Source organism: Meleagris gallopavo, chromosome 1 (assembly GCF_905368555.1).
Source record: "Meleagris gallopavo chromosome 1, MGAL_WU_HG_1.1, whole genome shotgun sequence".
NCBI classification, from domain to species: Eukaryota; Metazoa; Chordata; class Aves; order Galliformes; family Phasianidae; genus Meleagris; species Meleagris gallopavo.
Genome location: NC_139404.1, coordinates 85,354,400 through 85,380,544, shown reverse-complemented (window position 1 = coordinate 85,380,544; position 26,145 = coordinate 85,354,400). Strand labels below are relative to the sequence as shown.

At 38.3% G+C, this 26,145-nt stretch overlaps 1 protein-coding gene and 1 long non-coding RNA gene across 34 annotated transcripts in view; one reads left to right on the top strand and one right to left on the bottom strand.

Moving 5' to 3' along the window:
• Nucleotides 1–9,562, bottom strand: part of LOC116217324 (uncharacterized) — a 353,825-nt gene extending 344,263 nt beyond the window's left edge. For 31 of the 32 annotated variants that reach the window (XR_014887236.1, XR_014887246.1, XR_014887237.1 and 28 more), the window contains exons 1-2: nucleotides 9,410–9,562; nucleotides 8,834–8,964 (exon numbers count right to left, since the gene is read on the bottom strand). This is a non-coding gene — a long non-coding RNA (uncharacterized LOC116217324). The remainder of the gene's footprint in view (nucleotides 1–8,833; nucleotides 8,965–9,409) is intronic. The other variant, XR_014887266.1, reaches the window with a different exon arrangement.
• Nucleotides 9,563–9,764: 202 nt separating this feature from the next.
• CBLB (Cbl proto-oncogene B) overlaps nucleotides 9,765–26,145 on the top strand; it is a 125,373-nt gene continuing 108,992 nt past the window's right edge. The window contains exons 1-3 of one of the 2 annotated variants that reach the window (XM_085239140.1): nucleotides 9,765–9,946; nucleotides 10,673–10,831; nucleotides 19,619–19,869. In XM_085239140.1, coding sequence (XP_085095266.1) covers nucleotides 9,803–9,946; nucleotides 10,673–10,831; nucleotides 19,619–19,869 — 554 coding nt within the window. In that variant the 5' untranslated portion in view covers nucleotides 9,765–9,802. The remainder of the gene's footprint in view (nucleotides 9,947–10,672; nucleotides 10,832–19,618; nucleotides 19,870–26,145) is intronic. The other variant, XM_085239133.1, reaches the window with a different exon arrangement.

Below are 26,145 nucleotides of genomic sequence, written 5' to 3'. Positions count from 1 at the left end.
GATTCAAGCCTAACATTTGATTTTCATACCATCACCGATATCACATAATGCTGAGTAACAAGAAACTGCTTTTCTGTTCCAGTTTAAGGAGCAGGTAGTCAATATAAACACCATTCCATTTGTTGGAAGACTATCCGCTTAGTCTGGCTGAGGAATGGGCCCCTCAGCTCATCCAAAACTGTGAAAACATGAAAGCATTTTGTCTGAATAAATTCCTAAGGTGATGTTTGTATGACAACGCCAGTGAAACCAAGCCACTTAACTAGAGCCACAAGCCTATATTTTCACACAGATTGCAAATTAAACTCACTGCTTACAGTACCCTAGCTCAGACTCCTCTGTATGATTCCTTTGCTACTTTAATTCTTTTTTCCTCCTTCGAAGGTCATTGATAAAACTGTATGCACAGACATATAGTTCTGTCTCTATACAGTAGCACAAGGGAACCTGGAATTAAACACATTTTCCATGAGGATGTTTACATAACCAGTGCTTTTTTTGAAGATTTTTAAAACGTTTCATTCACAGTCCTGATTGTCTTATTCCAAATGCCCTTCCAGAAGCTTGTTTTTTTTTAAACATTCCCCCATCATAAATTCTGAACGTTTTCCTCATTTATATTGAGAAGGTTTCTGACTAGCTTACGTGCTACATTTCTGCTTTTTGGCCCAATCAACTGCACTTTTCATAGGCTTCACTGCTCAGTAACCACGCTCGATAGATTTAAAATCCAACTGGCATAATTTAGTCAAGTGTATTCAAGTGGAAGGAAAAATATAGAGAGCCAATGAGTCAAGAGAAGCAAGTTCAGAAGAGAATATTTTCAGCTTTGGCTAAAGGGAAAACAAAAAAAGGAAAAAAAAAAAAAAAAAAAGGATGCATATTTTTAAAAATTTGCCATGGCATGTATTCTATCATGCACTCTACAGTATCTACAATGCTCTATTTTCTAAAAGTGTAATTGTTTCTGCCTCCAATAAAAGTGACAACAACTTACAATGCCAGTGTTGCTACAATAAAATAGATATTCTATATGGGCAAGAGAAATGATGGACATACAGGAACACTCGGTTGAACTAAGCCAAAGTAGCTCTGGGGACTTTATTATATCATGAGGCTATGCAAGGTTTTAAAAATGGGCTGAACAGCATTGAGAGTTAAGCTACAACTGAATTTAAAAGCAGCAGAATGTTATTTTATTCATGGTACACAAAGTGAGCTGTTCCTGCTAATGTATTGCTTTAGCTGAGCACTAGATTAAGAGAAGAAAGCAAGAATTCCCACATATTTTTAGAAATGGTATTGTACAAGATTACTATTCTTAGCTTCTTTGTGCCAGTAAATGGAGAAATCTCTCTAGGACTATTCGTTTTTCTATTTTAAAGAATCGATTAACTCCTTCAGAAGAAGCTTTTAAAAGTTCTTTTTCTGAAGTCCTGAGCCAAGCTAGCTACAATCCTTCCAGCACATGGACTTCCATCTTTGTCTCCCATCTCTTCACCTGCATCAGACAGTGAAGCTGGCCAGCTACACACATCCCATAAGCACAAACAGCACAGAGAAAGTCTTGTTGAGCTTCTGAGTACATTGACCCAGTACTTCTAGCGCTGCCTCACACTTCAGCAGTGAAATTAATTGCCATTTTTCAAAGTCGTACTCATGGGTTAAGAAAGAATAATCCAAGAGGGTACAGACAGAATCCAAATTCAATTTACTTTGTGCATAAGAAATGAGGGAATAATCAACACATTTTCTTCTCTATCGATCTGACAAAATTTAAGTATGCTGCACAGGGGAAAAATAGATATCTTAAACATCTCTGCAACAAAAGTGGGATGTTTGTTTCAAAACCATTTCAGGAAAAACAGATTCAAGCCAGTGAAAGCATCCAAGGCTACAAAACTGGCAAGCACCTCAAAATACCTTCAAAAACTGAAACCTTCACATTCGATAAGTTTTCAGAAATTTCCAAATATCTCCTTTAAGATGCTACCTTGCTTTTTCAAGGATTCATATCTGGACATCTGAACATATCACTATTTACTTTAATTATTTTTTAATTATTATTATTTTTTTTTATGTACTGCTTATATGGAAAACGTGTCAAAATAACACATGAAAGAGAAAACTCTCCTAATTCCTCCAGCTTCTCTTGCTACAAGAGTTGCACAAAGATAAATATCAATCAAAAACACAGTTGAGTTAAGCAAAACAATAAACATTCAAAGCTGCTATTGCATAACAATATTAACAACTATTTCTTACGCAAATCTGTAGCATTTAGGCTATCTATCTTTCACCAAGAAAAAGCAAAAAAATAAGTACTCCCAAAAGACAACCACTGGGACACAATTCTGGTAATTTCTGCAAGAGCAGAATAAAGCCTATGAGGAGGATCTACAATAGGGCATGGATGATTTTTAGCTAGATAGTGAAATTGTCTTTGTCCATTTTTAGATCTATTGAAGTAAGAAATTGGGAAGAACAACCGCAGTGCTACGCTATTTAAAATTCTAGACGGTAATAACAATAAACCCAACAAGAACAAAGCAAAACAAACAAATAACAGAAAGGGGAGGGAAGAAATTATTTGCACAGCAGACTTATATGCCAGTAGAGCTGTTTTTATGTTTAGCTGCAAGTGACCAGTAACTGAACAAAATAAGAACACTTGGAAACGTATGTCAACACCTTATTGGGAAAAAATAAATCACACCTTCAGTAATTAAAGTCACTCTTTGTTCTCTTTGATACAAGGGTGTCAATGTTCTGTCAGACACTTTCTGACTGCTTAGACTAGATACATTGAGAACAAGGCAGAAAGTAACAGAAATTCAGAGAAAAAGTGAAAAGATTAATTCAAATTCCAATTCTTTATTAGTTTTACCTTGACCTCCTTATATTTCCCTTGAAACAACATGCCTTAATCTGAAACTTAACAGAAACAAGCATTAATACTACCCCTTAGTACAGAATGAACAAAATAATGTAACGTTTCAGAGCAGTCTGCACTGTTAAAAATATGACTGCTTAATGCATTAACATGAACATTTCAGAAAGGCAGAAATCACTTATTCTTTTCCCCAGAAGTCTCATTCACTCTTTTTCATTTTCATTAAAAAAAAAAAAATTAGTCCTGTAATGAAGAAGAAAAAAGTACAATCATCAATTGCATTGCATTATGTAGAATGAGCAACTGATGCAGAAAGCTTATAAACTCAGCCTGAGAATAACTGAACGCTCTGAAGCACTCAGAAAATAATTACAAATATCAGATGCATTCAATTTGATTTTGCAAATGATCAATGCAAAAGCAAAACCCCTCAGTTCTATTAAAATTGTGACTTGCCTTGCAGAACATATGGCCTACTTTTCGGTTGGAAAAGATAACTTATTTTAAATGAAGCTAAGCAAGACAAAAAAAATCCAATGTGTTTACTGTACCAAGTACACACGCTTCCCATCCTTACTCACAAAGAAAATATTCGTAGAAACTGAAGCTACAGGAAACATAAGATAGACCACAAATTCATAGTGAGATCAAAGTAAAAAAAAAAAAAAAAAAAAAAAAAAAAAAAGTTGCCTTCTTTCTACAAAAGATGGACAGAACATTAAAGGCAGGAAAATTTAAGCAAATAATTCACAATGTTTAAGTTACTACTTCCTTGCACTGCATTCTTTCTCTGTTCAAGACACTGTCTTACTAAACTGAAAAATTCTTGCTTGCTGCAGAGAAGTCTGTGTGCTACTGTCTCATTCAAGTTTTTCAATTAAAGCTGCTAGTAACATAGACCAGCACCCCCCCACACCCCTGCCTTCCACACACACACACTAATTGAGGTTATTTAGATTTGCAGAAGCACAGAGGAAGTCTTTTCTATGCTAAACTGTGTTCAACAAACACAAGCTTGTTTCCAGTTCAAGTGCGGCTCCAGAGAAGGATGGCAATGGAAAGTCCCTAGGCACATATTTTACAACAATTTACCACAATATGGAAATCTCAGAAATTCTTGTGAAAGCAGAGATATTTGAATTGGAAAAAAAAAAAAAAAAAAAAAAAAAGAAAGCTCCTAATTCTCAAGTCAAACAAGAACTCCCAGTTGTATTTGGACAGGTTATTAAATAGGATGTTCAAGATAAATATTGCTGCTATTGTTTTATCAGACCAAGGAAAAACTAAGATAATGGTACCTGGCAGGAACTGAGTTAAGAAAAAAAAAAAAAAAAAAAAAAAAAGAAGAGGACTTTGAAATTGATAATTTTTATGCTATAACACAGATGGGGTACATTCAATAGTTAGTGCTAAAGTGATAGAACTTAGTTAAAGCTTTTGCACCTGCTCTGGCAGATGGATGCAATTAATAACAGAAAAGAAACAGAAGAACTCATGTAAAATTGCTCCCTGAGGGTTAGGTTGTTTTTAAATTAAGCTGACGTGCTTTTTTTTTATTACCCTATATCACAGCAAAGATGTGTTTTGAAGTGGGCTGTCTAGTTTACAGCAAATGAACTCATTAGCAAGGTGTATAGACAAACATAGGCCTGGCCCTACAATTAGTTTTCATACTCAGTCTGCAACCAGATAATGTATAGTAAGGGAAATTGCTCATAGTAAAGGAAATTGTTCTGCTTTGCATGGGAAACAATATCATATTCGAGTTGATTTTCTCCTGGCACGAATGAGAGATTTGAAAATGTAAGCTTGAGAACTTTAGTCAATAAAATTCTTGCCACTGTGTTTCCAACACTTAAGTGTATTTCCTCCCTTAAGTAGTTCAATTCTCACATTCAAGAAGCTATTTGACAATAAACTTCATTATCTGAAGTCGAACCGATGTTAACAGAGATTAAAGGCCTCACGTTACCCTACGTGCGTGCAGCTGTGTAACTGATACACACATACACTACCACTATCTGTGTCTGTAGTAACTAGTTGTGACAATCTAAGGCTACGGCAATTTATGATGTTAAATTGTTAGGTTACTCCCTGGTAGTTTTGGTCCATGTCAGCTGGTGTTTTCCCAAATGGCTCCAGGGAGGTTCAGGGTTAGCTGAGGCCAGAGATTGTTCCCTGCTTGCGGGTACTTGAGTTGATAGGAGTAGTGGTGTAGGAATTTTATGAGAATTGTGATTATCATCTATGTCATGCCATGCTACCTGGCCTCAGGGACAGAGAACGTTGTCTGGCCCATTTCATTTGTAAGCACAGACAAGCTTAGCTTGTCATTCTAAGGCAAGGATAAAAAGTTTGTAAATCCTCAGCAGCAGTGCAGCGACAACATATTACAAGCTGTTACCACAACAGCTTGCTGAAGCAAAGAGTGGTATCTACAACACAAAGTTTCTACGTAGAAACTTTGAAAATCAGTCTTTTTTTTTATTATTATTTTTTTTTACAGTAATTCCACAGCAGAATGGGATGAATTTATTCATATTTCATGCAGGAAATTCATCTTTTGGATTTCTAGAAACCAGAAACAAAACTGAGAATATGCAGGTCTGAGGACATGATGACCATGAAGAACATAAGTACATGGAAGAAAAATAGTTATGGCATTGTTAGAAGTGGATGAGTTAATTGGATAGTAAGCTAATGACTAACTGCCACTGTTATTACCAATTTTCTTGAAGTAACTATGCAGTAAGGTAAGAAAAGCATCTGCTATTATACCAACTGCAGTTATCAGTAAGAGAGTTCTGAGTGTCATGGTGATCTGTTTTGCTTTATATCTCTGAGTTTGCTATGATAAAACAGGTAAGTGTACTGCGATCTGATTTAAAAGTTATCTAAAAATGGTAGCTTGCAGCTTAACAACCCCCCAGCTCATAAATAAATTACTTCATTTGACATCTCAAGAGCCTGGCATCCTTGAGGGCGTTGTAAAACTACAGCATGAAAGGATTTTCCATTTGCTCTGTATTCTGAAGAGTTATTAAAGGTGAGTAGGTAATAACCGGATAATGACAGGGGCAGACAGGCTACACACAAGACTTTGTACATTTTTAGAACGGGCTAAATAAATTGTACCTAAGCAGATAGCTCCAGAACTTAAAGGTATTAGTTGCTACCGGCTTTTTTTTTTTGTGCGTGTGTGTGCATGCATTTGTTTTGTTTTCATACAGAACAGACTGGTGGAAGGCACTAAAACAATACCAGGTTCTACCTTTGAGCCTCAGCTTCCCTGCAAAGAGTGGCCAGCTGCTTTCTGTTGGGGCACTGCATCCACTGCAAAGGGCAGGACCTTTTCATAGTTCAGCCATTAAAGCAGTGCCTAACAGTACACCAAAGTACACGGGGCCACATCCCTGTGAAAAGTTGTCTTTTCACAAGATTTTATGCACCCAATCAACATATCAAGAGATGACTTTGAAAGTTGAAGGATTCTGGGATAGCTAGGGTGCTCTGCTACAACCAGTGAGAAGTGGTTTCATGTTCAAGATTCAAGATAACTGACTTCAGCTTTTATAAGTATTGCAACCATAGCATTTAACTCAGCATAGTGTAGATTACATTTACCTTTGAACATTATATCACACGAGAGCAGTATTTCATCTTATTTAGGTGTCTAAGTAAAATATACGTTTTGCTCTCTTCATTGATCTAGCGTTTCAGTATATTTTTCCAAAAGTTACTTTAGATGGGGGCAAAAGAAAACACACAAATGAATAGTGCTTCCAAACCACACACATTGACTGACTGAAGAAAATCAATAATATTTAATGGCTGGTAAGCAAAAAACAAAATCTCTCTTGCTTCCAACTACTGTCAATGGCTCTAATTAATTTCATTCAAGAGCAGCAACGAAGCTTCATTCAACCTAATCACCCCAGAGGAATGAGTCACCAGCAAAGCAAAAAGAAGCCAGCTAACTTATAGTAAAAATCACAGTGGATAAATATGTTAGTTACTTCTAATATCTTGTAGTTCTGTTTTCTCCCTTTCTATCCAGTAGTTTGCTTTTTCAACAAATGGTGTTAATTTGCCTATCAGTAAAATTGCCAGGCCTGAAATCCTTACCTTACAAAGGGATTTAGGAGTACCAAACAAGGCTTCTTTTACTTACCGTCTTTATTTCTTTGTTTATCGTACCTTGACTCACAGTCACCTTCTCTCCATCCTTTTGATTCCAGGACTTTACCAAATCCTTACAACAGCCATCCAATCATCACGACACAACTGAATAAAAACTTAACATGTTTGACGGCCTTAATTAGGTATCAAGCTTACCTAGGACCCTTCCATTTCGCCTGAACAGAAAATGTTCTGTTTTTTTTTTTTTCCCCCGCGGAGATTCAAAGTGTCTGATCTATTTCTTTGCTTTGAATCATCCTGCTGTCTTTTTGTGGTCTTTCAACAGATCTGCATACAGCAGACTAGCTTCTTAATTTAGGCTACTGAAGTGCACAAAGTTGTGCAGGGAGATTACCCTCTTACCATGCTCCTCTGGACAATGCACAGGCCTGCATCAAAATAAGCCAGCTGGCCAGTGCCTTCAGCCACCACTTTTTCAAGGGCCTTTTATCCTCACGTACCCCGTAGAACCACTTGACAAGTTCTGTCCTTAAGTTCTCCACTGCTAACAACCATATCCCTTGAACTTCAAACACACAGCAGCTGCCTGCTCTTCCTCTCTCAGCTGCCTTCTGTCAAATGGTCCCTTCACTCTGCATGCTTGAAAGCACAAAGGCAATGCTGTGCCTTCCAGTCCTTTCATGGCATAGCACACAGAAGTTTAGCCCATCTCAAACATTCTTAATACTGAAGCTTGAGGTGTCTGTTTCACTCACTTGTCCCAGCTAGCTAGCTTCCAACATAAATTCATATAATCCTCTGGGGATGCTATTTCCCAGAATATCTGTACTTACTGTACAGCACAGACAACAAAAAAAAAGAGGTTGTCTGAAAACCACTCCTTTTTCTAATACATCTGGCTTTTTGCTTAATAGCACAACACACATACACACAAGGATGCAGGAAACCAAGCTGCTTATTCCTGCTGGCTCGGCACTCAGATGAACTGCAAGACAACATGACTCAGCCCTACACAGCAACCAAGTCCAGCTCATAGACCACAGCTCTTGGCAGTGCAGAGAATATGAAGAAAATGACATAACAATGAAAGCAGAACAATCAACAAAAATAAGGAAAGATTTACGAAGCTCATGAAAATACTTTAGATCATCTGATTTACCCACAACCAAGAGAAAGACAGCAGGAGGAAGAGCAGTCACTGCCAACCTAATCTTACGCAAGCAGAGCTCCAAATGGAAAAAAAAAAAAAAAAAAAAAAAAGATAGGGAGAGCTGCCAGTGAAGAGTATTAAATCAATGCTGAAATCAACATAGAAAAGAGAATAATCCAAAGCCTACAATGAACTGAGAAGCTTCCAACCCACTTAAGGCAAGCGCCTGCCAGACTGTATTTTAAAGCTAAAAAGGAACAATGATCTTTGAGGGAGACATTAATGATGAGATTTTAGTTGTTGTACCTATGCCCACAGTAGTAACTTGACACATTTCAAATCAACAGGAAGACACCTGCACTAAAAATACCTGTAAATGACATTATAAATAAAAGGAACACCGAAATGCTCCATAGTAGCGTTTCTATTGTTTTTCTTCAACTGCCATTTTACTAAAAGCTAAAAATTAGGGAAAAAAAAAAAAAATCAAGAACGGTTAGAAACAACTGCAGAAATCCCACACTTGCTGACATTCGGAAAATCAAAACTTAAAAGCAGTTTCTAAAATAATTATCTTCGTAAAATAACCACAAAGCTTTAAAGTGCTTTAGCTTCTTTGTATGATAATTAATTGTAAGATTAACACTCACAAAATGTAAGTACGCCCTGGAACGTCTTCAAAGGGCTCTGAAGTCAAACGCCTTGCACCCTATGTGCCTACGCTTCACTTTCTCCTCTCCAGTGTTCATCGGTAATGTAAACATTTGAGAAAAACTTGTCCCTGAAACAGAAGTGTGGCATTCATCAGTTGGGGTTTATTTACCATATCCCCACAGAAAGCCCTCATATAAAGTAAACATGCGGGGAAGTTTTTACATATATCCACTCATTGCCCTGAGTTCATTGCCCTCCTGCAATGAACTGCTGTCAGCATCTGCAGCTCTCCGACCCATCTTTAACACAGGAAACCTCACTGTTGGCTTAAAAAAAAAAGAACGAAAGAAAAAAAAACCTCTCTCTCTCACAAGAGGAGAAAACAGACATGAAGAAGGAAGAGAAGCTCCTGCTCTTTGTGGCAGCAACAACAAAACTCTCACAAGTGTGAACAAGAGCTGCACAGGCAGAAAACAGCAGAAAGCAACTGATTCTTAACACACATTGCGTGCTTCAACGAGACAGAAGCACAGCAGCTTCACGAGAAGGACGCATTTCCCAGAGCCCCATACCATGTAACAAAGCTCCCACAAAACCGAAGTAGCCCCTCAGACCACATCACTGCCATTCCAGCCTCCGAAGGCTTCAAGCCACCCCCTCGGGCGGGCACGCGTGAGGGGGCGGGACCGGAAGCTCCTCCTCCCTCCTTCCAGCCCTCCCACTGGCCACTTTTCCTATCACTCTCAACATCGCCGGCCCCCGCTTCCCCGCCCTCTATCTACCTTCAAGCTCACTTGGTGGCTTCCACGTCAAGCAAAGCCATCTCTGTGTTCTGATTGGCTGCGCGAAGGGCGGCTGTTCCCGCCCGCGGGACCAGGGCGGGGTTCCGCGGAGTCACAGCCCACTCAGCTCTGCTCCCCTCCCGGCGCGCATGCGTGGGACCGAGCCGTGGCCTCGGGGCGGGCATGTTGCGAGGAGAGGAGCGGCCGCCAGAGCGCCGCGGGGCGGGGGAGGGAACGGGGCAGCCGGAGCTTCGCCAGCCTCGCTTTCTCGGATCGCGCGGAGACCACAGCCTGCCTGGGGCTGTGAGCTGTGCCGCATACAGACCTGTGCGTGTGCCTCTCTCTCTGTCTCCTCTCTCGCGCCTTGCTGCCGGACGCTCGCTCGCCGCACACAGGGGCGGGTAGGGCTGCGGGGCGGGCAGGGCGGTGGGGCAGCGGCGCTCCGGGCTCGTCCGCGGGGCAGCGGCAGCGCCACAGGACTCAGCTCCGCGAGGAGCTCGCGCGTACATCGGCGGCAATCGCTGACGCTCGCTGACGGCCGGCGCAGCGGTAGCGGTAGCGGCGGGCGCGGGATGCGGTCCGGCCGCTCAGCGGTGCGGTAAGCGGGAGAGCCGAGACGCCCCGCCAGCCGCGGCCCTACGCCCTGAGGTGCGGGTAGGCGGAGGAGTCCGCGCTCCGTGCCGCGCCGTGCGGTGCCGCTCTGTACGTAAGCGTCTGTCTGCCTGTCCCCGGCCTCTCTGGCTGCTCCCTCGCTCCGCACTGATTTATTTTCTCCTCTCCTTCCCTTTGGCCGCGGCACGTCTCCCGCTTTTGTCGTCCCCTCCCTCCCAGCCCTTGGCGGGGCCGTTGACAGTAAATTCGCGATGGCCTCCGCCGGTATAAACGCAGCCCAGGTGGGTTTAGGTTGTCTGTCACGGGAAGTTAAAGTTGTTCCTAAACGTGCCCTGCTCTTGCCCTTTCCTGCCTGTGAAGAAGGAAGTGTTACCTCGCTGGCTGCGTGACAAGATGTTCTGGAGCACCTTGTGAATCTCTGTTCTCTGTCCCCACGGGCAGCCTAGTTCCCAGATGGCCAACTCCCAGAACGGCCGGAACCCACGCAAAGGACGGATCCTGGGCTTCATCGACGCCATTCAGGATGCTGTGGGCCCCCCCAAGCAGGCAGCTGCCGACCGAAGGACTGTGGAGAAGACCTGGAAGCTCATGGACAAAGTGGTGAGTGTGTATGTGTGCGTGCTGGGCGAAGAATGGGGACATTTAAACAGATGCACGTGGGGAAACAGCATCTTCCTATAGCTTCAGTTGCCGTGCTCTTCGTGCTATGGAAAGTAAGGAGGACTTCTTCAGTCTTAAGTTATTTAAGCATGGTTCATCTTTTTTTTTTTTTTTCTTCCTCTTTCCTGTGGCCTCCGGCTATGTGTTTTTTTTATTTAAACTTGGTTTGTGTTGGGAAAACAAATATGTGTGTTTGCCTCAGGCTATTGTTATTTTCAGATCCCTTAAAATGACTCAAACTTGAAAAGCTGAGCTGTCCTAACAAGAAACTGCTTAACTTGGTCTTGTAATCACGTATTCTGTGTGTTTTGCGTTGGATCACGTTGTTAGTCTGCAAACAAGACCTCTGAAGCATGAAACGTAGTTAAGCTCATCGTCCTGTGAGACGTACTTATGATGGTAATGTAGATACGTTTGTGCTTTTAGGAATGTGTGTGGGGACTGGGAGATGTCACTCATTGTCAGTTCTGTAAACAGATTTGTATGGCACACCTAACTTCTCAGTGTGTGCTCTGCATTTTTATGATTTTTAAAGTACTTTAAATTTTCATTCTGGAACTAGTAATACACTCTATCAAAAGTTATTTTTAAGAAAACAGGAGGATAGACTTCAGTTTTCTAGATCTTCTCCTATGTCCCTGAACCAGCCCCAGAAATTTTGTTTAGCATTATTTGAGATAAAACATCGCTGTAGATTAGCTAGGAGAGTTTCTTATCAATGATAGGAATGGTTTGATTTATAGCACGGATAGCTGTTCAGGAGGTGAAGGCGCTCTATTTTGTGTATGAGTGATGCTTGACAGCTTCCTCTTGAAGCTGTTAGCCTTAGGTCCTTAAATCAAGTGTTATTATTTCTTAACTTCAGGAATTAGTTGTAACTGTTTGCTTTCCCTGTGGCTCTTCTGAAATGCAGGTGTTCAACACCTCTTGAAGTTCCACAGTAGTTAAATTGCTATAGCAGGGGGAGTTAATTTAAAATAAGGGGCCTTGATGAGTGATGATTTGGAAGTATTTGACTTTTTTTTTTTTTAAGCTAAAGAATAGCTGTGGTATTTCTACCACAATTTCTGACAATGAGTATAAACTTAAAAAACAACCTTTATTCAAATGGTATTGTAGGAATCGATCACAGAATCACAGAATTGTAGGGGTTGGAAGGGACCTCTAGAGATCATCGAGACCAACCCCCCAAATCAACACAGAGTCTTTGGCATTTTCCTGTTACTGATTAGGATGCTGTAAACAGTGAGGATCTTGTATTGAGAAGTGCAAATATAAACCCTTGGAAGCAGGCACTTTTCTTTGGTAGAGGGAAGTTTTCTGCTTGTAAACCAAGAACCTAATGTGTCATTGCTGAAGCCATGTGGGGAATGTACAGCTTAATTTACAAGTCTGTATTGTACAGTTGTCCTTGGGTTGTCTGTGTGTCCACAAATACCAGAAAATCTTAAGCCCAGTGCTTGGACTTGCAGATTACTTTTACTCATTTATTATAGGGTAACTTTATTTGTTGACAGAGCATTGGAGCAGCCAGCAAGGCCTGTTCTGTAAAATTCACTGGGAAGGCTGGACACTGTACTGTGCTTTCTTTTTTTCATTTTACTGGATAAGTGTCCTCAATTTGGATCTTTAATGTATCCTCTTTATGCTGCTCTCAGTTAATCAAATTTTATTTCCAAATTATATTAAAGTATACCAGACAGGATGATGTCATAGTGTGAGAATGCTGTAGCTTTCTGCTTGAATTTTTAGTGTTTGGTGCTTAGAGTGAAAGGATGTGTTTGAGTAAATTTAATATGTTGGCAAACAAATTTAAGTCACAGCCTCATGTGACAGTAGGCACAGGAAGACCATTTTGTCATCTGCCTAAATTCAAAACCAAGGATTAAAGTCAGAAATAGAAACCTGCTCATTCAAGTGTTTCTTCAAATCCCATTTTTGCAGCATATCCCATGACTGATGTCTGTGGTTATTCACTGATAAAATTAATACCTAGTGAAGGCAGTAGGCTATGCAAAGTCAGTGGGATGCCACCCAAGGTAAGATTGTGGCTTTGAGGTCTGTTTTTGCTTCTTGTAATAACAGTCATCATTCTTGTTTGTTCTTTGTCTATAATAGCTGTGATAACCATTGTTTAGCTATGGTTAGGTGGCTAAAGTTTTCTCCCATTCTAAAGATAATAGTGAAAGGGAAGATGAAAACAAAGCAAAGCTGTTATTTGACCAAAGGATGGAAAAAGAGTAGTCTTAAAAACTAGAAGCAGAGCTCAGTTTCTCCCAGTTTACATTTCCTTCCCTCCTTCCATTCTGTACCTTTCCTTGCATGCTCTCTGCTTTTCCCTCTATTAGTAGGTGGTGTCACCTGTATGAATTATTTGTCTTCAACAATAAGATATTAACCATGACCACCAATGTTGGCATTTTATAAGATGGGTTTAATGGTGTATGTAAAAGCTCTGCCTAATGAATTTAAAACCTTGAAACTAGGAATGCATTACTACTGGAAGATGATGGTTATCTTGGGAAGAACTTTGAGAGAGAATGTCTGTTACATAAAGCATGGGAGCAGTTCATTTAATTTACTGCTCTGGCTGTTTAGACTTGGCAGTGCTATTGTGCATGTTATACTATGGTGGGTGTTAAGCTGGTGGAATTGTGACATGTTCTGAACAGGACTTTTTTTTTAAATAGGAATATTAGAGGAACTTTTAATCATTTTTTCAGTACTTTAAGACATTGGCTCAGAAAATGATGCTTTCTACTGGGAAGGTTGACAAAAGGAAGTGTTTGCGTGCTCTCTTTTGACTCACCTAGTTGTTTGACATTGCAAATAAGGATTTGCTCTTTTACTAATTATCCAAGAACAAATTGGAATGTATCTCCAAAGCTTATACTACTGACCTAGTGAGTAAAAGAAGTATTACTGTTGTAACTTAGTAAGCAGTGTTTTTTCCTTTAAACTGATATTGCCAATAAACAAGTTTTCAAATGAATATGAGCAGCTAGAGTGCAGTTCAACAGCTTAAAACCCTGTGCCGATTGCGTGTTCTTTGCAACAGAGTGATTGTTACATTAATGCACAACCTTGCAAATCCATTAAATGTGGTTGTTCCAAAAGGGATCTAGAAAAGGAAATCAACAGTCATAACCACAGTATTTTTCAGCATATTACCTGTTGAAGTTGATATGAAGTTCTATGTCTGCATAGATTATTTGTGGATAAGAATTTAAATAGAGAAATGGAAGCTTCTCCTTTCCTGATTGGAACAAAGCATAAATGACTCTCCAAAGTCAGGTGTTCCTCTGTGTATATAATGTAAGCATTGTTACTTTGTATTCTACCATCATGGAAACATATTGTACGGTTGCGACATGATAGATGTTCAACTACTGCTTACTGCTTGCTCAGCTGAAAAGATTGGTCACTTCCAAATATATGTTGATGAGAAGCCTTCTTTTGGGGGAATCATAGAATCCTTAGACTTGGAAAGGACCGTTAAAGGCCATCTAGTCCAACTCTCCAGGAATGAACAGGGACATCTACAGATAGATTAGGTTGCAGAGCCTTGTTCAGCTTGGCTTTGAAGTTCTCCAGGGACGGGGCATCCAACACATCTCTGGGCAACCAGTTCCAGTGCCCCCTCCCCACCCCTCTCCCCCCGGACTGTAGAAGACTCTTTTCCTTGTATCTAACCTAAATCTCTTTAAGCTTGAAAGCGTTTTTTCTTGTCCTATCAGAACAGGCCTTGCTGAAGAGTCCATCCCCTTCTTTCCCTTAACTCTCCTTTAGATACTGGATGGCCACTATCAGGTCATCTTAGAGCCTTCTCTTCTCCTGGCTGAACAGCCCCTGCTCTCTTAGCTTGTCCTCATAGAAGAGGTGTTTTATCCCTTGGATCATTTTTGTGGCCCTCCTCTGGACACGTTCCAATAGGTTTGTGTCTCTCCTGTACGGAGGGTTCCACATGTGGATGCAGTACACCAAGTGAGGCCCTGCCAGTGCCAAACAGGGGCAGGATCAGCTCCCTTGTGCTGCTGGCCACACTTCTTTTGATGCAGCCCAGGATACAGTTTGCTTTCTGGGCTGTGAAGGCACACTGCTGGCTCATGTCCAGCTTGGCATCTACCAGTAACCCCAGGTCCTTTTCAATAGGGCTGTGCTCAATCCTTTCATCTTCCAGCTTGTCCCCTAGTGTAGTGGATATTGCCTTGACTCAGGTGCAAAACCTTGCACTTGCCTTTGTTGATCCTCATGAGGTTCTCTTGGACCCACTGCTCAAACCTGTCTAGGTCCATCTGGATGGTATCGCATCCTCCTGAAGTGTTGAACACACCCCACAGTGGAAAATAAAATTCATTCCATTTAATGTAATTTCTGGCAGGAATGAAGTATATGTTGAAGGAGTGTCATCCTTGCACTTCATTTATTTTCTTGATTCACTCCTCTTTTGTTATGTTTGTATAATTGATAGCATTGTGTGTTGTGTTTTTTTTTTTTCCTGAAGAATTGTTTTGGTATCTTATGAGCTTCCCTTATGCTGTGTTATTTAGAAATGCTTTTTAATACTTTGACTTTTTTTTGTACAGTGTGGCAGAAAATTCTAGATCAGTAGAGGTTTTTAAGGTGTAGTTTTGGAAGTGTAAGAGCACTGATGCTCTGATTGTTTAGTCCATTCAAAGCAGCTGAAAACAGAGTTTAGCAGATCTACTTGTTAAATACTGTTTTAGTTGTTGCTTTCCTTTCTTTGTCCTTGACTAGCATTAGGTGTTTCAACAGATTATGATGGGGCTGCTATACTTTGCTTGAGTAAAAGTTATTTTGTCATACCATTGCAAGGCTTTCAACTTTGCAGTAAAAAGTGAATAGAAGTTACAGCTTTCTGAAAGAAGTCCATTGCCTCAAAGAGAAGGGCTATCCATTATTTCCATATCTGAAGATGTTATGGAATAAAGCTTTAAATCTGCAGTCGAGTATGTTCAATTTGAAGACTAGCTTTTTTGTGCATGTCTTTGGGAGAAAAATGTTAGTGTAGTGTTTTTCTTTTCTTTTCTTTTCTTTTTTCCCCCTGTGGGGACTAGAGTATGCTTGTCCAGAGATATTTGAGCTAAATGTTTCAAAGTCTGTTTCTGTTAGATTAGGGCAATCTTCTAGTTATTCACAGATAGAATTGCACTCTATTGCCATATACTTGAATTTACAATGAGATAGTGGAAGGAGCTTACCCTTTCCTAGTTTACTTCAATGGGAGAAACATTTCTTAGTAACTCACTACCTGATTGCTGCTTTTTTTTTTTTTTTGAGACTGCTTGCTAAATATATACATGCTTGCTTTTAGTCACAACAATACACAAATCGTGCAGTGATATGATTCATGTCTGCTGCTGAAATGTTGGTGAGGACCATTCTGTAAAATGTAGTATGGAGATTTTTATTTTTGTTACTTTGTTTTGCTTTGAGTTCTGTTTTCTTTTGAAGAAAGGTATGTACACCACTTCTGTGGATTGGTAAATCTTTTGCGTCAGCAGCTGTCATTTCTTATTGCTTGCTTTTAATTGTGAACTGCTGTAGTACGTGTCAGGACATCCTGACTCTGGAAACCATATGGTTTACCAGCCATTTCTTTACAAACTGACTTCCTTTGGGCTGAAACCTTGTGCACTCTATAAAGGCAAAGAAAGCCTTGTACTACTTCACTGGCCCCCTAACTCTAACTAAAAATTAGCTTTCTTTTTTTCCTTCCACTGGGAATGCATGAAACTAGTCAAGCTGTCCAATACAAATTTTTTTGTATGATTTTCTTTCTTAAAGACCTGTTCTGGAGATAAGAGTTCTGCTAATGTTCTGCATTTATTTTTATAAGTTGAAGAGAAGACATAATTTGGTAAACCTTGACCACAGGATCTTGTTCTGATGTGTGTGTGTGTGTGTGTGTGTGTGTGTGACTAATATCACTAGACTGAAAAATACTTTCTAGAACATCTGAAAGAGAAAATAATTCTTCACTTAAACTGGATGTTCTTTTTATGTTTGAATGGGACTCACTGTTTAAAATGCAACATTCAGCAGAAGCAATTTTTTTTTTATCCAGGATAAGCAATTATTTTTAATTGTAATTTAGTATATACAAAGCCATTTACATTCTGCTTGTTGACACATCTGATTGAAAATACAGACTTCAGAAAGAGAGCTAATTCTTTGATCATGAGATTTAAGAAAAGTGAGGATAAATAAGCAATTAAAATGATTGCAGCCTTCCCTGCTTGTAGTCTCTTCTCATTGCTGATTGTTTTCCTGAGTAAATATTTTCGTCCTTTAAGCTGTTATTTTTTGTTACTGTGCTCCTTGCTCCAGAAGGCAGTAACATCTAATCAGTGATATTGATTGGTGGCATCTGTAGTTTGCTTTGAGAGAATGTCTATCTTTATTGATTCACGTTTTTATTAAATCATAAGTTGCAGAAAACTGAAGTTCACACGAAAAAGGTTTGCAATTTTCATAAGGGTTTATCTGGAAAAAATTTATCTTTGGGATTGCAGTTCTTTCCTAGCTGTACTACAAAAAGAAATTCATGTGTTCTACATATATGACTTCCAAATCTGTCTGCACATGTGAATTCTTTGCTCGTATTTCAGAAATCTCCTTAAAGAATTCTGTCTGTCTGTCAGCTTAATTTTAGCATAACAAAAATAAAATTTGTGATCTCCTGTTTAAGTCTCTCGTTAGTTCCTTTCTTCATCACTCAGGCAACTCACTTAGCTTTAAAAATAACAGTTCAAGTGTTTCTGAATCCTTCAGAGCAAGTGTGATCTTCTGTATCTATTTATTCTTTTAAAACTTATCCAGGAGTTGCTATGTTGTCCATCAGTAAGTTCAGGTTTCCTTGTCTGACTTTTAAAGAATACCACCATATCTGACCTATGTTCTTTGACAATGTTACTGTGGGCATCTGCTAACCCACAGATTGTGTGATGTTTTATTCTGATAACGTTTTCTTTATCACGTTAAATATAAACATCTTTTCCAAGTCTCTTGCAGTTGTGGTTTGCAGCTCTAGAATTCATCGCTCACTCATGAGGTTACCAAACATCCTTATGCTTTGCTTCTTTTTATTCCCTTCCAGCTTTCTCCTCATCTTAGGAGGAATTCCTTTATGATCCACTTAAAATATTCTGTAGCTTGCCTTGAAGACCTTCTTTACTGTTTATACCTAGAAATATTTAGCACACTCACTACCATGTTGAACTGTGCTGTGTTCATGTCCTTGTGTTTGCCTGTATCCATCTGCTGTCTTTTTGTTTCCCACCAAGACTAAATTTCTCTGTGGGAAGGACTATCTCTTTTACAGTACATCAGATGGATTTCTGAGCCATTACTTGGTCTAGTATGTGGAAGAGCAGTATAAATCACTGAAATAACAATGGATCAGTAGTATGAGGGAACTGTTGTGAATATTATGTTTTAAATACTTTCTTCGAATGGTATTTGTTTCTTCAGTACTAATGAGTTTGCACTGTGCTAGACGTACTTTTTTTTTTTTCACTTGTCAATGCTTGACTTCTGTCCGTTCTTCCATCTCCACTTCTCTAATCACAGTTACCCAAATCTCATTGTGAGAGATGTTTTGGTATGTGTTTCGTTCTGAGAAAGAAATAATTATGTTTTTACTTGACTGTTTGTAACCCATGAAAATCTGTTAGTTCTTAATGATGTAGGTTAAGAAATGGGGAGAGGAGCTAGCAATACAGATTTGAGTTTAGAAAGGGATCTATATGAAACAATAATCCTCCCTGCCTCCCCCTCTCCCTGAAATGGTAAAAAGTGTGCACTTTTTTGAAGTTGATACGTTACTAGGAATAGGAGTTGTCTTTCAGCAGTATTAAGAAGCTTTTACAACCTTGTTAATTATCTCAATAAGCCTGTTAGATATCTCAAAAGAATTGTCAAAGTCACTAATATACACTGTGATACCCATATGATACCCATATGATACCCATAATATTTTTATATGCCATGGGCTTATTTTTCTTATGGATATGTGCACACATATGTACACACATGTAGAACATATCCCTCTGCAGTGTTTTAGCTGAGCTTGGGTAACTCAATTATATCAATACAATAGTGTTCAAAGCCTGTTAGTTTTGATTCCTTCACTTTCTACAGAACAAACTACCAGATAATATTAGGTAGCAAAGACATAATTAAATATGGATGCATTCTGGAAACAAAAAACAGTACCACCTTCTTTCAGAAACATTTCCAGTGAAGACTGAATTCGAATAAAAGTATTCAATTCATCTGAAGCTTATTTTTTTTTTTCTTTGAATACATTATTCAATTATTTTTTTGTGCCATTTAGGAAGGTAATGATTCCAGGTCTGAGACCAGGTTATTTTTCTATTACTATGAAACCTCTCTTAGCATGACTTGCAATACTGTGTTTTGCTAGTATACTTCCTGGCATACAGTGGGCAGGCAAAGTTTTTCTTCCTTTAAAAGCTATATAAGCAAACTATGTTTGTCATAAATGTGACAGCATTATGTCAAACTTGATTTCCTTTGACATCAGGGGCTATGTTGAGATTTCATGGAATATAAATGAGGAAGGGCTTAATTCTTCATTTCTGAAAGCTGGATGAACGTGCTTGTGCATTTTTAAGATGTCAGGTCTTTTTTTACCCCCAACATATTTATTGTCTTTTAAAATTCACTTATTTTTGCTTCTAGGTAAGACTGTGCCAAAACCCGAAACTTCAACTCAAAAACAGCCCCCCCTACATTCTTGACATTTTACCAGACACCTATCAGCATTTGCGACTTATACTGAGCAAATACGATGACAACCAAAAACTTGCACAACTCAGTGAGAATGAGTATTTTAAAATCTACATTGATAGTCTCATGAAAAAGTCGAAACGGGCTATCAGACTCTTCAAAGAAGGAAAGGAAAGAATGTATGAGGAGCAGTCGCAGGACAGGTAAGAGAGACATTTAAATATAAAGTAGATTTTCTGTCTGCATACTTAACACTGTTTGTCTGCAGATATTGTATCTTGACATTTTTAATCACTTAAAGAACAGAACTATTTATTGTTTGGATTCATTGACCCTGCATGTCAAACAATAATTTGCTGCATTTGTTCTGCTGTGTGCTCTTATCTGTCACTTTGTGACCTTTAAAACTAAGAACATTTCCTTCATAAAACATTAATTTCAGTGTAATTACTTGTTCATGAGCCCTTACAGTATGTAGTTATCTCTGTGGCAGAGAGTGAGTGACTGGTATCTTGTCTGAGCTTGACCTCCCTAACTCACTCCTTAAAACTAAGGGAGTCATAATGGATGTTGACATACAGCTTTCACAAGTGGTGAATTGGAACAAAATATTATTCATGTTTTTGAGATGCTGCACACTATTAGCATAAGGTGATGCTAATGTTAGTCAGAGCTGAGAAGTCTGTTCAGAAACCTAATGGATTCCTGATTTGCAGTGTTTCCATTTTAATAATCAGGATGAGTGTCTACTTTGTGTACTGTTTCAGTAGTGGGTAAGATGGTTATTAATATTTAATATTGGTATATATACTTTTCAAAATGATATTTCAAGGATTTCTGTGGAAAAATCTGCAGTTTTGTTTTGAGAAGGGATACAGCTGTGATGTGACAATTGGCATCTGTCATTTGTGATATATATTTAGACCTATAGACGGTGAATGGACAGATTGTATCCCTGCTGTTCTATCTGCACCTGAGCATACAGATAAGTTCGTGGTATAGTTTTACTGCTGGTGAAAATGGTGGTAGAAGCAGTGAAACGTCCACCTTACTGTAAATGTCACTGCTGTTATGTTTGAGTGATGTGTGTGTTTTTTCCACATCTTCAGTAATGATTGTAACTATTCAGTATACTGTGGCAGTCCTACTGTGCTTGATAACTGACCTGAAGCTTGCTTACCATGCAAGGATTTTTATTTTTGGGAAGTATTTGAAGACCCTTCAATTGTGAAGATGCTTAATGCAGTTTACCTGATAGGAACAAAAATGCAGTTCAGACTACTTGAGTGATGAGTGTAGATCTTAATGTGTTCTTTTTGAATTCCTAAGTACAATAAAAGCATTCACTTAGATGCAACCTTACTAGAAGTTCTGGAAGAATTGCTCAGCACTGTGTCTATGGTGTCTTCCTTTAATAACCTGTATTTGTTGTACGTACAAAAGGCATTGTGTTGCAAAGGAAATAAAAACTTTTATGGTAAGGGAAATTTGACATAAATGACTGCATTGTGTAAATAGGTTTTATTTTAACTTCCCTATGGTGCACAAACCACAGATTTATTTGTGGATTTACTTCCAGTTAGCAATAAATTAAAGCCAGTTTCAGTGTAACTTTTTCAAAAACAGTCTGCCATAAGTACTGAGCAGTCATCTAAAACAATGTTCCAGGAGCTCTATCTAGTTGTTAGAACTGCTGAATTGTCTTCTTTCCAATGTCCCACTTCCCTTTCTGCATAAGAGTGACAGTGATGATTCAAGGATGTCTTATGTAAAGCAGGCCGTTCTTGAAGAAGGTGCAGTTAGTGTATTTACTGTCATTTATTGGGCTCATTTTCATGAGGTGATTGGAGAGGAAGGATTTTAAAACAAAACATAATAATGAAGTACAATTGCTCACATTGCTCTTTAAATTTGTATTAGGGAAGGTGATAGTTATAATGCCAGAATGATACAGAGTTTGAAGCTTGAGGAAGGAAATGTAATAGAAATGTTTTTTGTGCTAAAACTGCTAGATGTGCTTCCTCCATAAGGCAGATTCTGATGTACAGTAGAAACTAAGGCTAGAATGTTTAAACAAAAGAATAACAGAGGCATTGTTTCAGCAGTTTATCCTTGTGCCTTTGTAAGTTAAATACACATGTCTGTGACTTAAGTGTCACTTCTTCATCTCCTGACAACGTTTTGTCTGTATGCATGTCCCAGTTTTAAGTTGAATGAAGGTACACTTATTTGCTCAAGCCCTGTGACTAGGTATCTGCTTCCTCATCTGTGCTTTGACACACTTAATCATTTAAACTCTTGATAAGCTAGTAAAGGAAGCTGTCTATTTAGCTTCTTCACTTCAAAATGTTTGTGTAAAGTAGTTTAATTGCTAACTCTATAAAGAAAGCATACAAGTCATCACTTAAGTATTTTTCAAGATGTTTTTTAAAAAGGCAGTCAGATTGAAGTGTAGTCGATATTTAAAAAAAAAGAAAAAGCCTTTGATATGATGACACCTGGCTAGTTTTTCTGGTTTTCAATCTTGCTTTCCTGTTTTGTTTTCTATTAGTGTCTGTGTGAGAGGTGGATAGAAAGGTCATTGCTGGGGGCCATAGGGTGGGGGGAGCAACTGGCTCCATTTGGAAATGTTCTCTCTCTATATATTTAAATGATGTGCTTGTTAATCTACCAGTGCTATTGAATAATCTTGTAACTTTTTATAACGATGGTACAATTAGGAACCAGAGAGAGCCAATATACGTGTGATTTTTGTCTTAACTCTGTTAACACAGAAGTTTATTGAACAACTTCATTAATTTTAGTTCTCAGAGATGCTGTGAATGAAATAGGGTAGGATATAGGCAGGATACCTATAAATGAGTAAAACCAAGAACCTAGGTTGTAGCACTGCTGCCTTTCTACATTCTATGCCAGCATATGTGATGGGCATTTGAGTGGTTGGTGCCCACTTTTTTGTTTAAGACAAATCCTAGAAAGCAGAGCGTGTATGGGCTTACAAGTTATCTTTCACATACATGAATTTTACCCGCTTTCTGGATTTGGTGTCTAGCTTAAAATTATATCCTCCTGCTTCATGAGGTAAAAGTTAATATTAAATAAGTTCTGTTAGCTTTACCAGGCACAGTTTACATAGAAGTTTTTCTAAGTATAAAGTAGTTTAAAGACTTGTCATTGATTTTATTTTTTAAAAATTATCAACACTGAATTAAGATTATTGAATCAAGTTGAATCTACTTAAGACATTTCTATTTCTTTTAAGGGTCTTTTGCTCTTTTTTCCTTTGTTCTTTGGGAAGGAATTATTTCTGTGAAGTCTAAACTTCCATTTGTCTTCTGGACACGTTTCTGAAACGCAGCAAAAGTAGATATTGTGGGTAGGCAGTTCTTACACATAAATTTTTGCTAGGTGTTGAAAGCAGGCACATAAGTTACAGTGGTAAGAATAGAGGAGAAATAAAGTAACAACTGGGAGATTACATTTGGATTCATTCAAGATGTTGAAATGTGAGTCTTTGAAACTAACAAAACTTTTTCTCAGTAAGGGAGACAAACGTGAGCTTCCCTGTGGTTACCTATGGATTGTGTCCTTGGAAGGGTACATCTTGAGATGGAACTTGCTAACTGTCTACTTCAGCATTTCTGGGATGAGTGAAAATGTGAAACCAATGTGTGTATGTATTTTATAAATTTTCTAAGTACTACTTGATTCAACCTGAGCTGGTTGGCTACTTGGCTTTAAATTGCATTACAGAGGTGGAATTGGACAACAATATGAATATTAAGTTGTGGGCAACACAGCTAAAGCTGAAAAGGTTATAGAAGCAATGAGGTTGGTTTGAGGGTGAAGTAGGAGGGTAATCAAGAAAGTAGGAAGATAATCAAGAAAGACACTCAAGATGATCACAGCATTCCCCTTTCCTACAGAAGGTATAAATTCACTTGCTCATTTGGCTGCTTGTTATCTTGAAAGAAACTGCCTGCTTCTAGATTATGTCTTAAGTGTTTTGTTAGTGAAGAGCTCTTACTTTCTGTTTTCTTGGGAGATCTTTGTACCTCCAGGTCATGTAATAGTTCAGATTCTTCTTTTCCACTGTTCATGCGTTGCCTTGCCGTATGAAGCTGTGAATTAGTGTGTTTACAAGGTACTCCATTTTTTTTTTTTCCCTTCAGTTCGTATTGACACTTGAGTGCAGTTAAGGTTCTTGAATGAAGTCCCTGAACTGACATATCAAAGTACAGAGTATTCTTGGTAAAGACCTTTCTACTGCTTACTATTAAAGCACGGATTTGATAAGAATTTACGAGGCTTATAACTTGGCTAGCTTTGTAACTTGATTGCATCTCCAGACAGAGGAGACTGAAAAAAGAATAAGGAAGACTGTAATTCTAGTTTAAGATAACTTTCTTGGTCAGGTTAAGATTGTTTTGTTGATGGTTTTATTATTTTTTGAATCTGTCCCTTGTACTTATTAAATAATTGTAGTAGGTTTTTTAAAGAGCCAACTGACCATTGGTCAACCTCAGGTGAGAAACTTGATAGTTGTTGAATGGTAGCCTTCAGCAAGGTTTGAAACTGAAATTGTGATTTTTTTTTTTTTTTTTTTTTGTGTGTGAAAGCTATTAGCATTTTGAGAATCACCTGATTTGTCCATTTTCTACTCACTTTGTTTTGTTGGTCTTCAGTAAGTTGTGATCCGAAGACTGTCTTTAAGTACTACTGGTCTGTTGTCTAGCATGATCTCTAAACTTCTATACTATATCAACATTAGTTAGATAATAAACGTACTGATTGCTTTCTTTTAATCTTGCTGAAGTTGAACTAAAAAAAAAAATTAGTCCTTTCTTCCATTGTATGTAGGTATCTGTATTTTTTTTAGATTATTCCATCAGTACAGATTATGGAGAAGAAGCAGCAGCCTTGTCCTTGGGAAAAAAAGACAACTCTTTCTATATGTAACCTATAATATGACAATTAGCAGTGGAACTTGGTATATTAAAATGAAAAGGCTTCTGAGAGAAAAAAGGAGTGCATAAGTGATTGAATTGGGAGGAAAGGAAATGCGTTGTTCTTTTGAAAGCTTTTATATTATGTTGAGAATTTTTACTCCCTTCTCTCTCCATTTCATGTGATGCAAAACCAGATGTAAACCAAAAGAAATTCAATACATCCTTTGGCATACCTGAACCATATGAGTAACTGAGCTTTAAAGCAAATTCAGTAAAACGTACGCTACTTGCTATTTTTTGTTTTACTCTAAATTAAACAAGGAATGTTATACAAACAGGCCTTTAAGACAAAGAAACTCTTGTTGCAGTGGGCAGGTGAGAACATGTGGAAGTTACAGATGGTAAGGCAGTGTTATGACAGCTTGTTCTCAGTATAAAAGCAAATAGGTTGTGTGACTCCAATTTTAAGGCTGTATTTCAATTTTCAGGTGTTTTTGACCATTTTCAGTACTTGGGAGGGTGTTATTTTATAATAGTATTATTATCAAAATAGCATAGGGGCAACTACTTATTCATATTCCTGGGGAAGATGGGCTTTAAAACCACAGAAGATCCTAAGTAAGAAAAATAATGGTTTCTAATCATTAAAATTGATTTAGATCCTCTGTTCATATTGAGTTAATGAAAGACGGGTAATATGTGCTTCGCTTTTACATTGTGCTATATCATAAAATCAGATAGACCATGTGTTAATAGAAAATGCTCTTTTAGATGTTTTCTTGCAAGTAAGGTGATGCTGACATCTATGCAGAATTTATCTGGTTGTGAGGGAATATATGCAGTTCGATATACTCATTGTTGTGCTTAATACATTATACATTACACATTATTGTGTATAATAACTTGTACCTGTGAGAAATTTTGTATGGTAATACTGCCAAATTATGGTGTGCAGCATTTACACTCACTGTGTGTAGAGGTGAAACCTTTCAAAAAGTACCAAGTTGTGAGGAACTAATCCTCAAGTCTTGATCAAAAAATGAGGCTGAAACACATGCTTTCTGTAGGTAGAAACCTATAGTATGTAGCTGTACAGAATAGGAAATTACCCTAATCCGAAAAGAAAGGAAATTGAGTTCTGATGATCATTTATGATCACACGTGAAACTGAACTGAATTCAGAGAGAGAATGAGCTATTGATGGAGATGAAGATGGATGAAAATACCCATTGCATTTGTTGAAATGTGACGTAGAGTAGAGAGTACTTTGTAGTTGTTTGACAAAAGTAAGTTTCTGTTCTTCACATTCTGCTTTTTCTTCAACGTGAATTGAGTGAATTTGTTTATTGCCTTCAAAATGGCACAAGAGAGTTTGTGTAATTGTTTAGTAAGTTGCATGTACACAGGCCATTTTTGGTCAGTGGCTGCTCATTCTTCTTAATTGTTCTCACAGACTCTGTAATATTATGTATGCAATATACAGAATGTCTTTAAAGTTATTAATTGATATTGGAGGAATGAGGCTGAGGC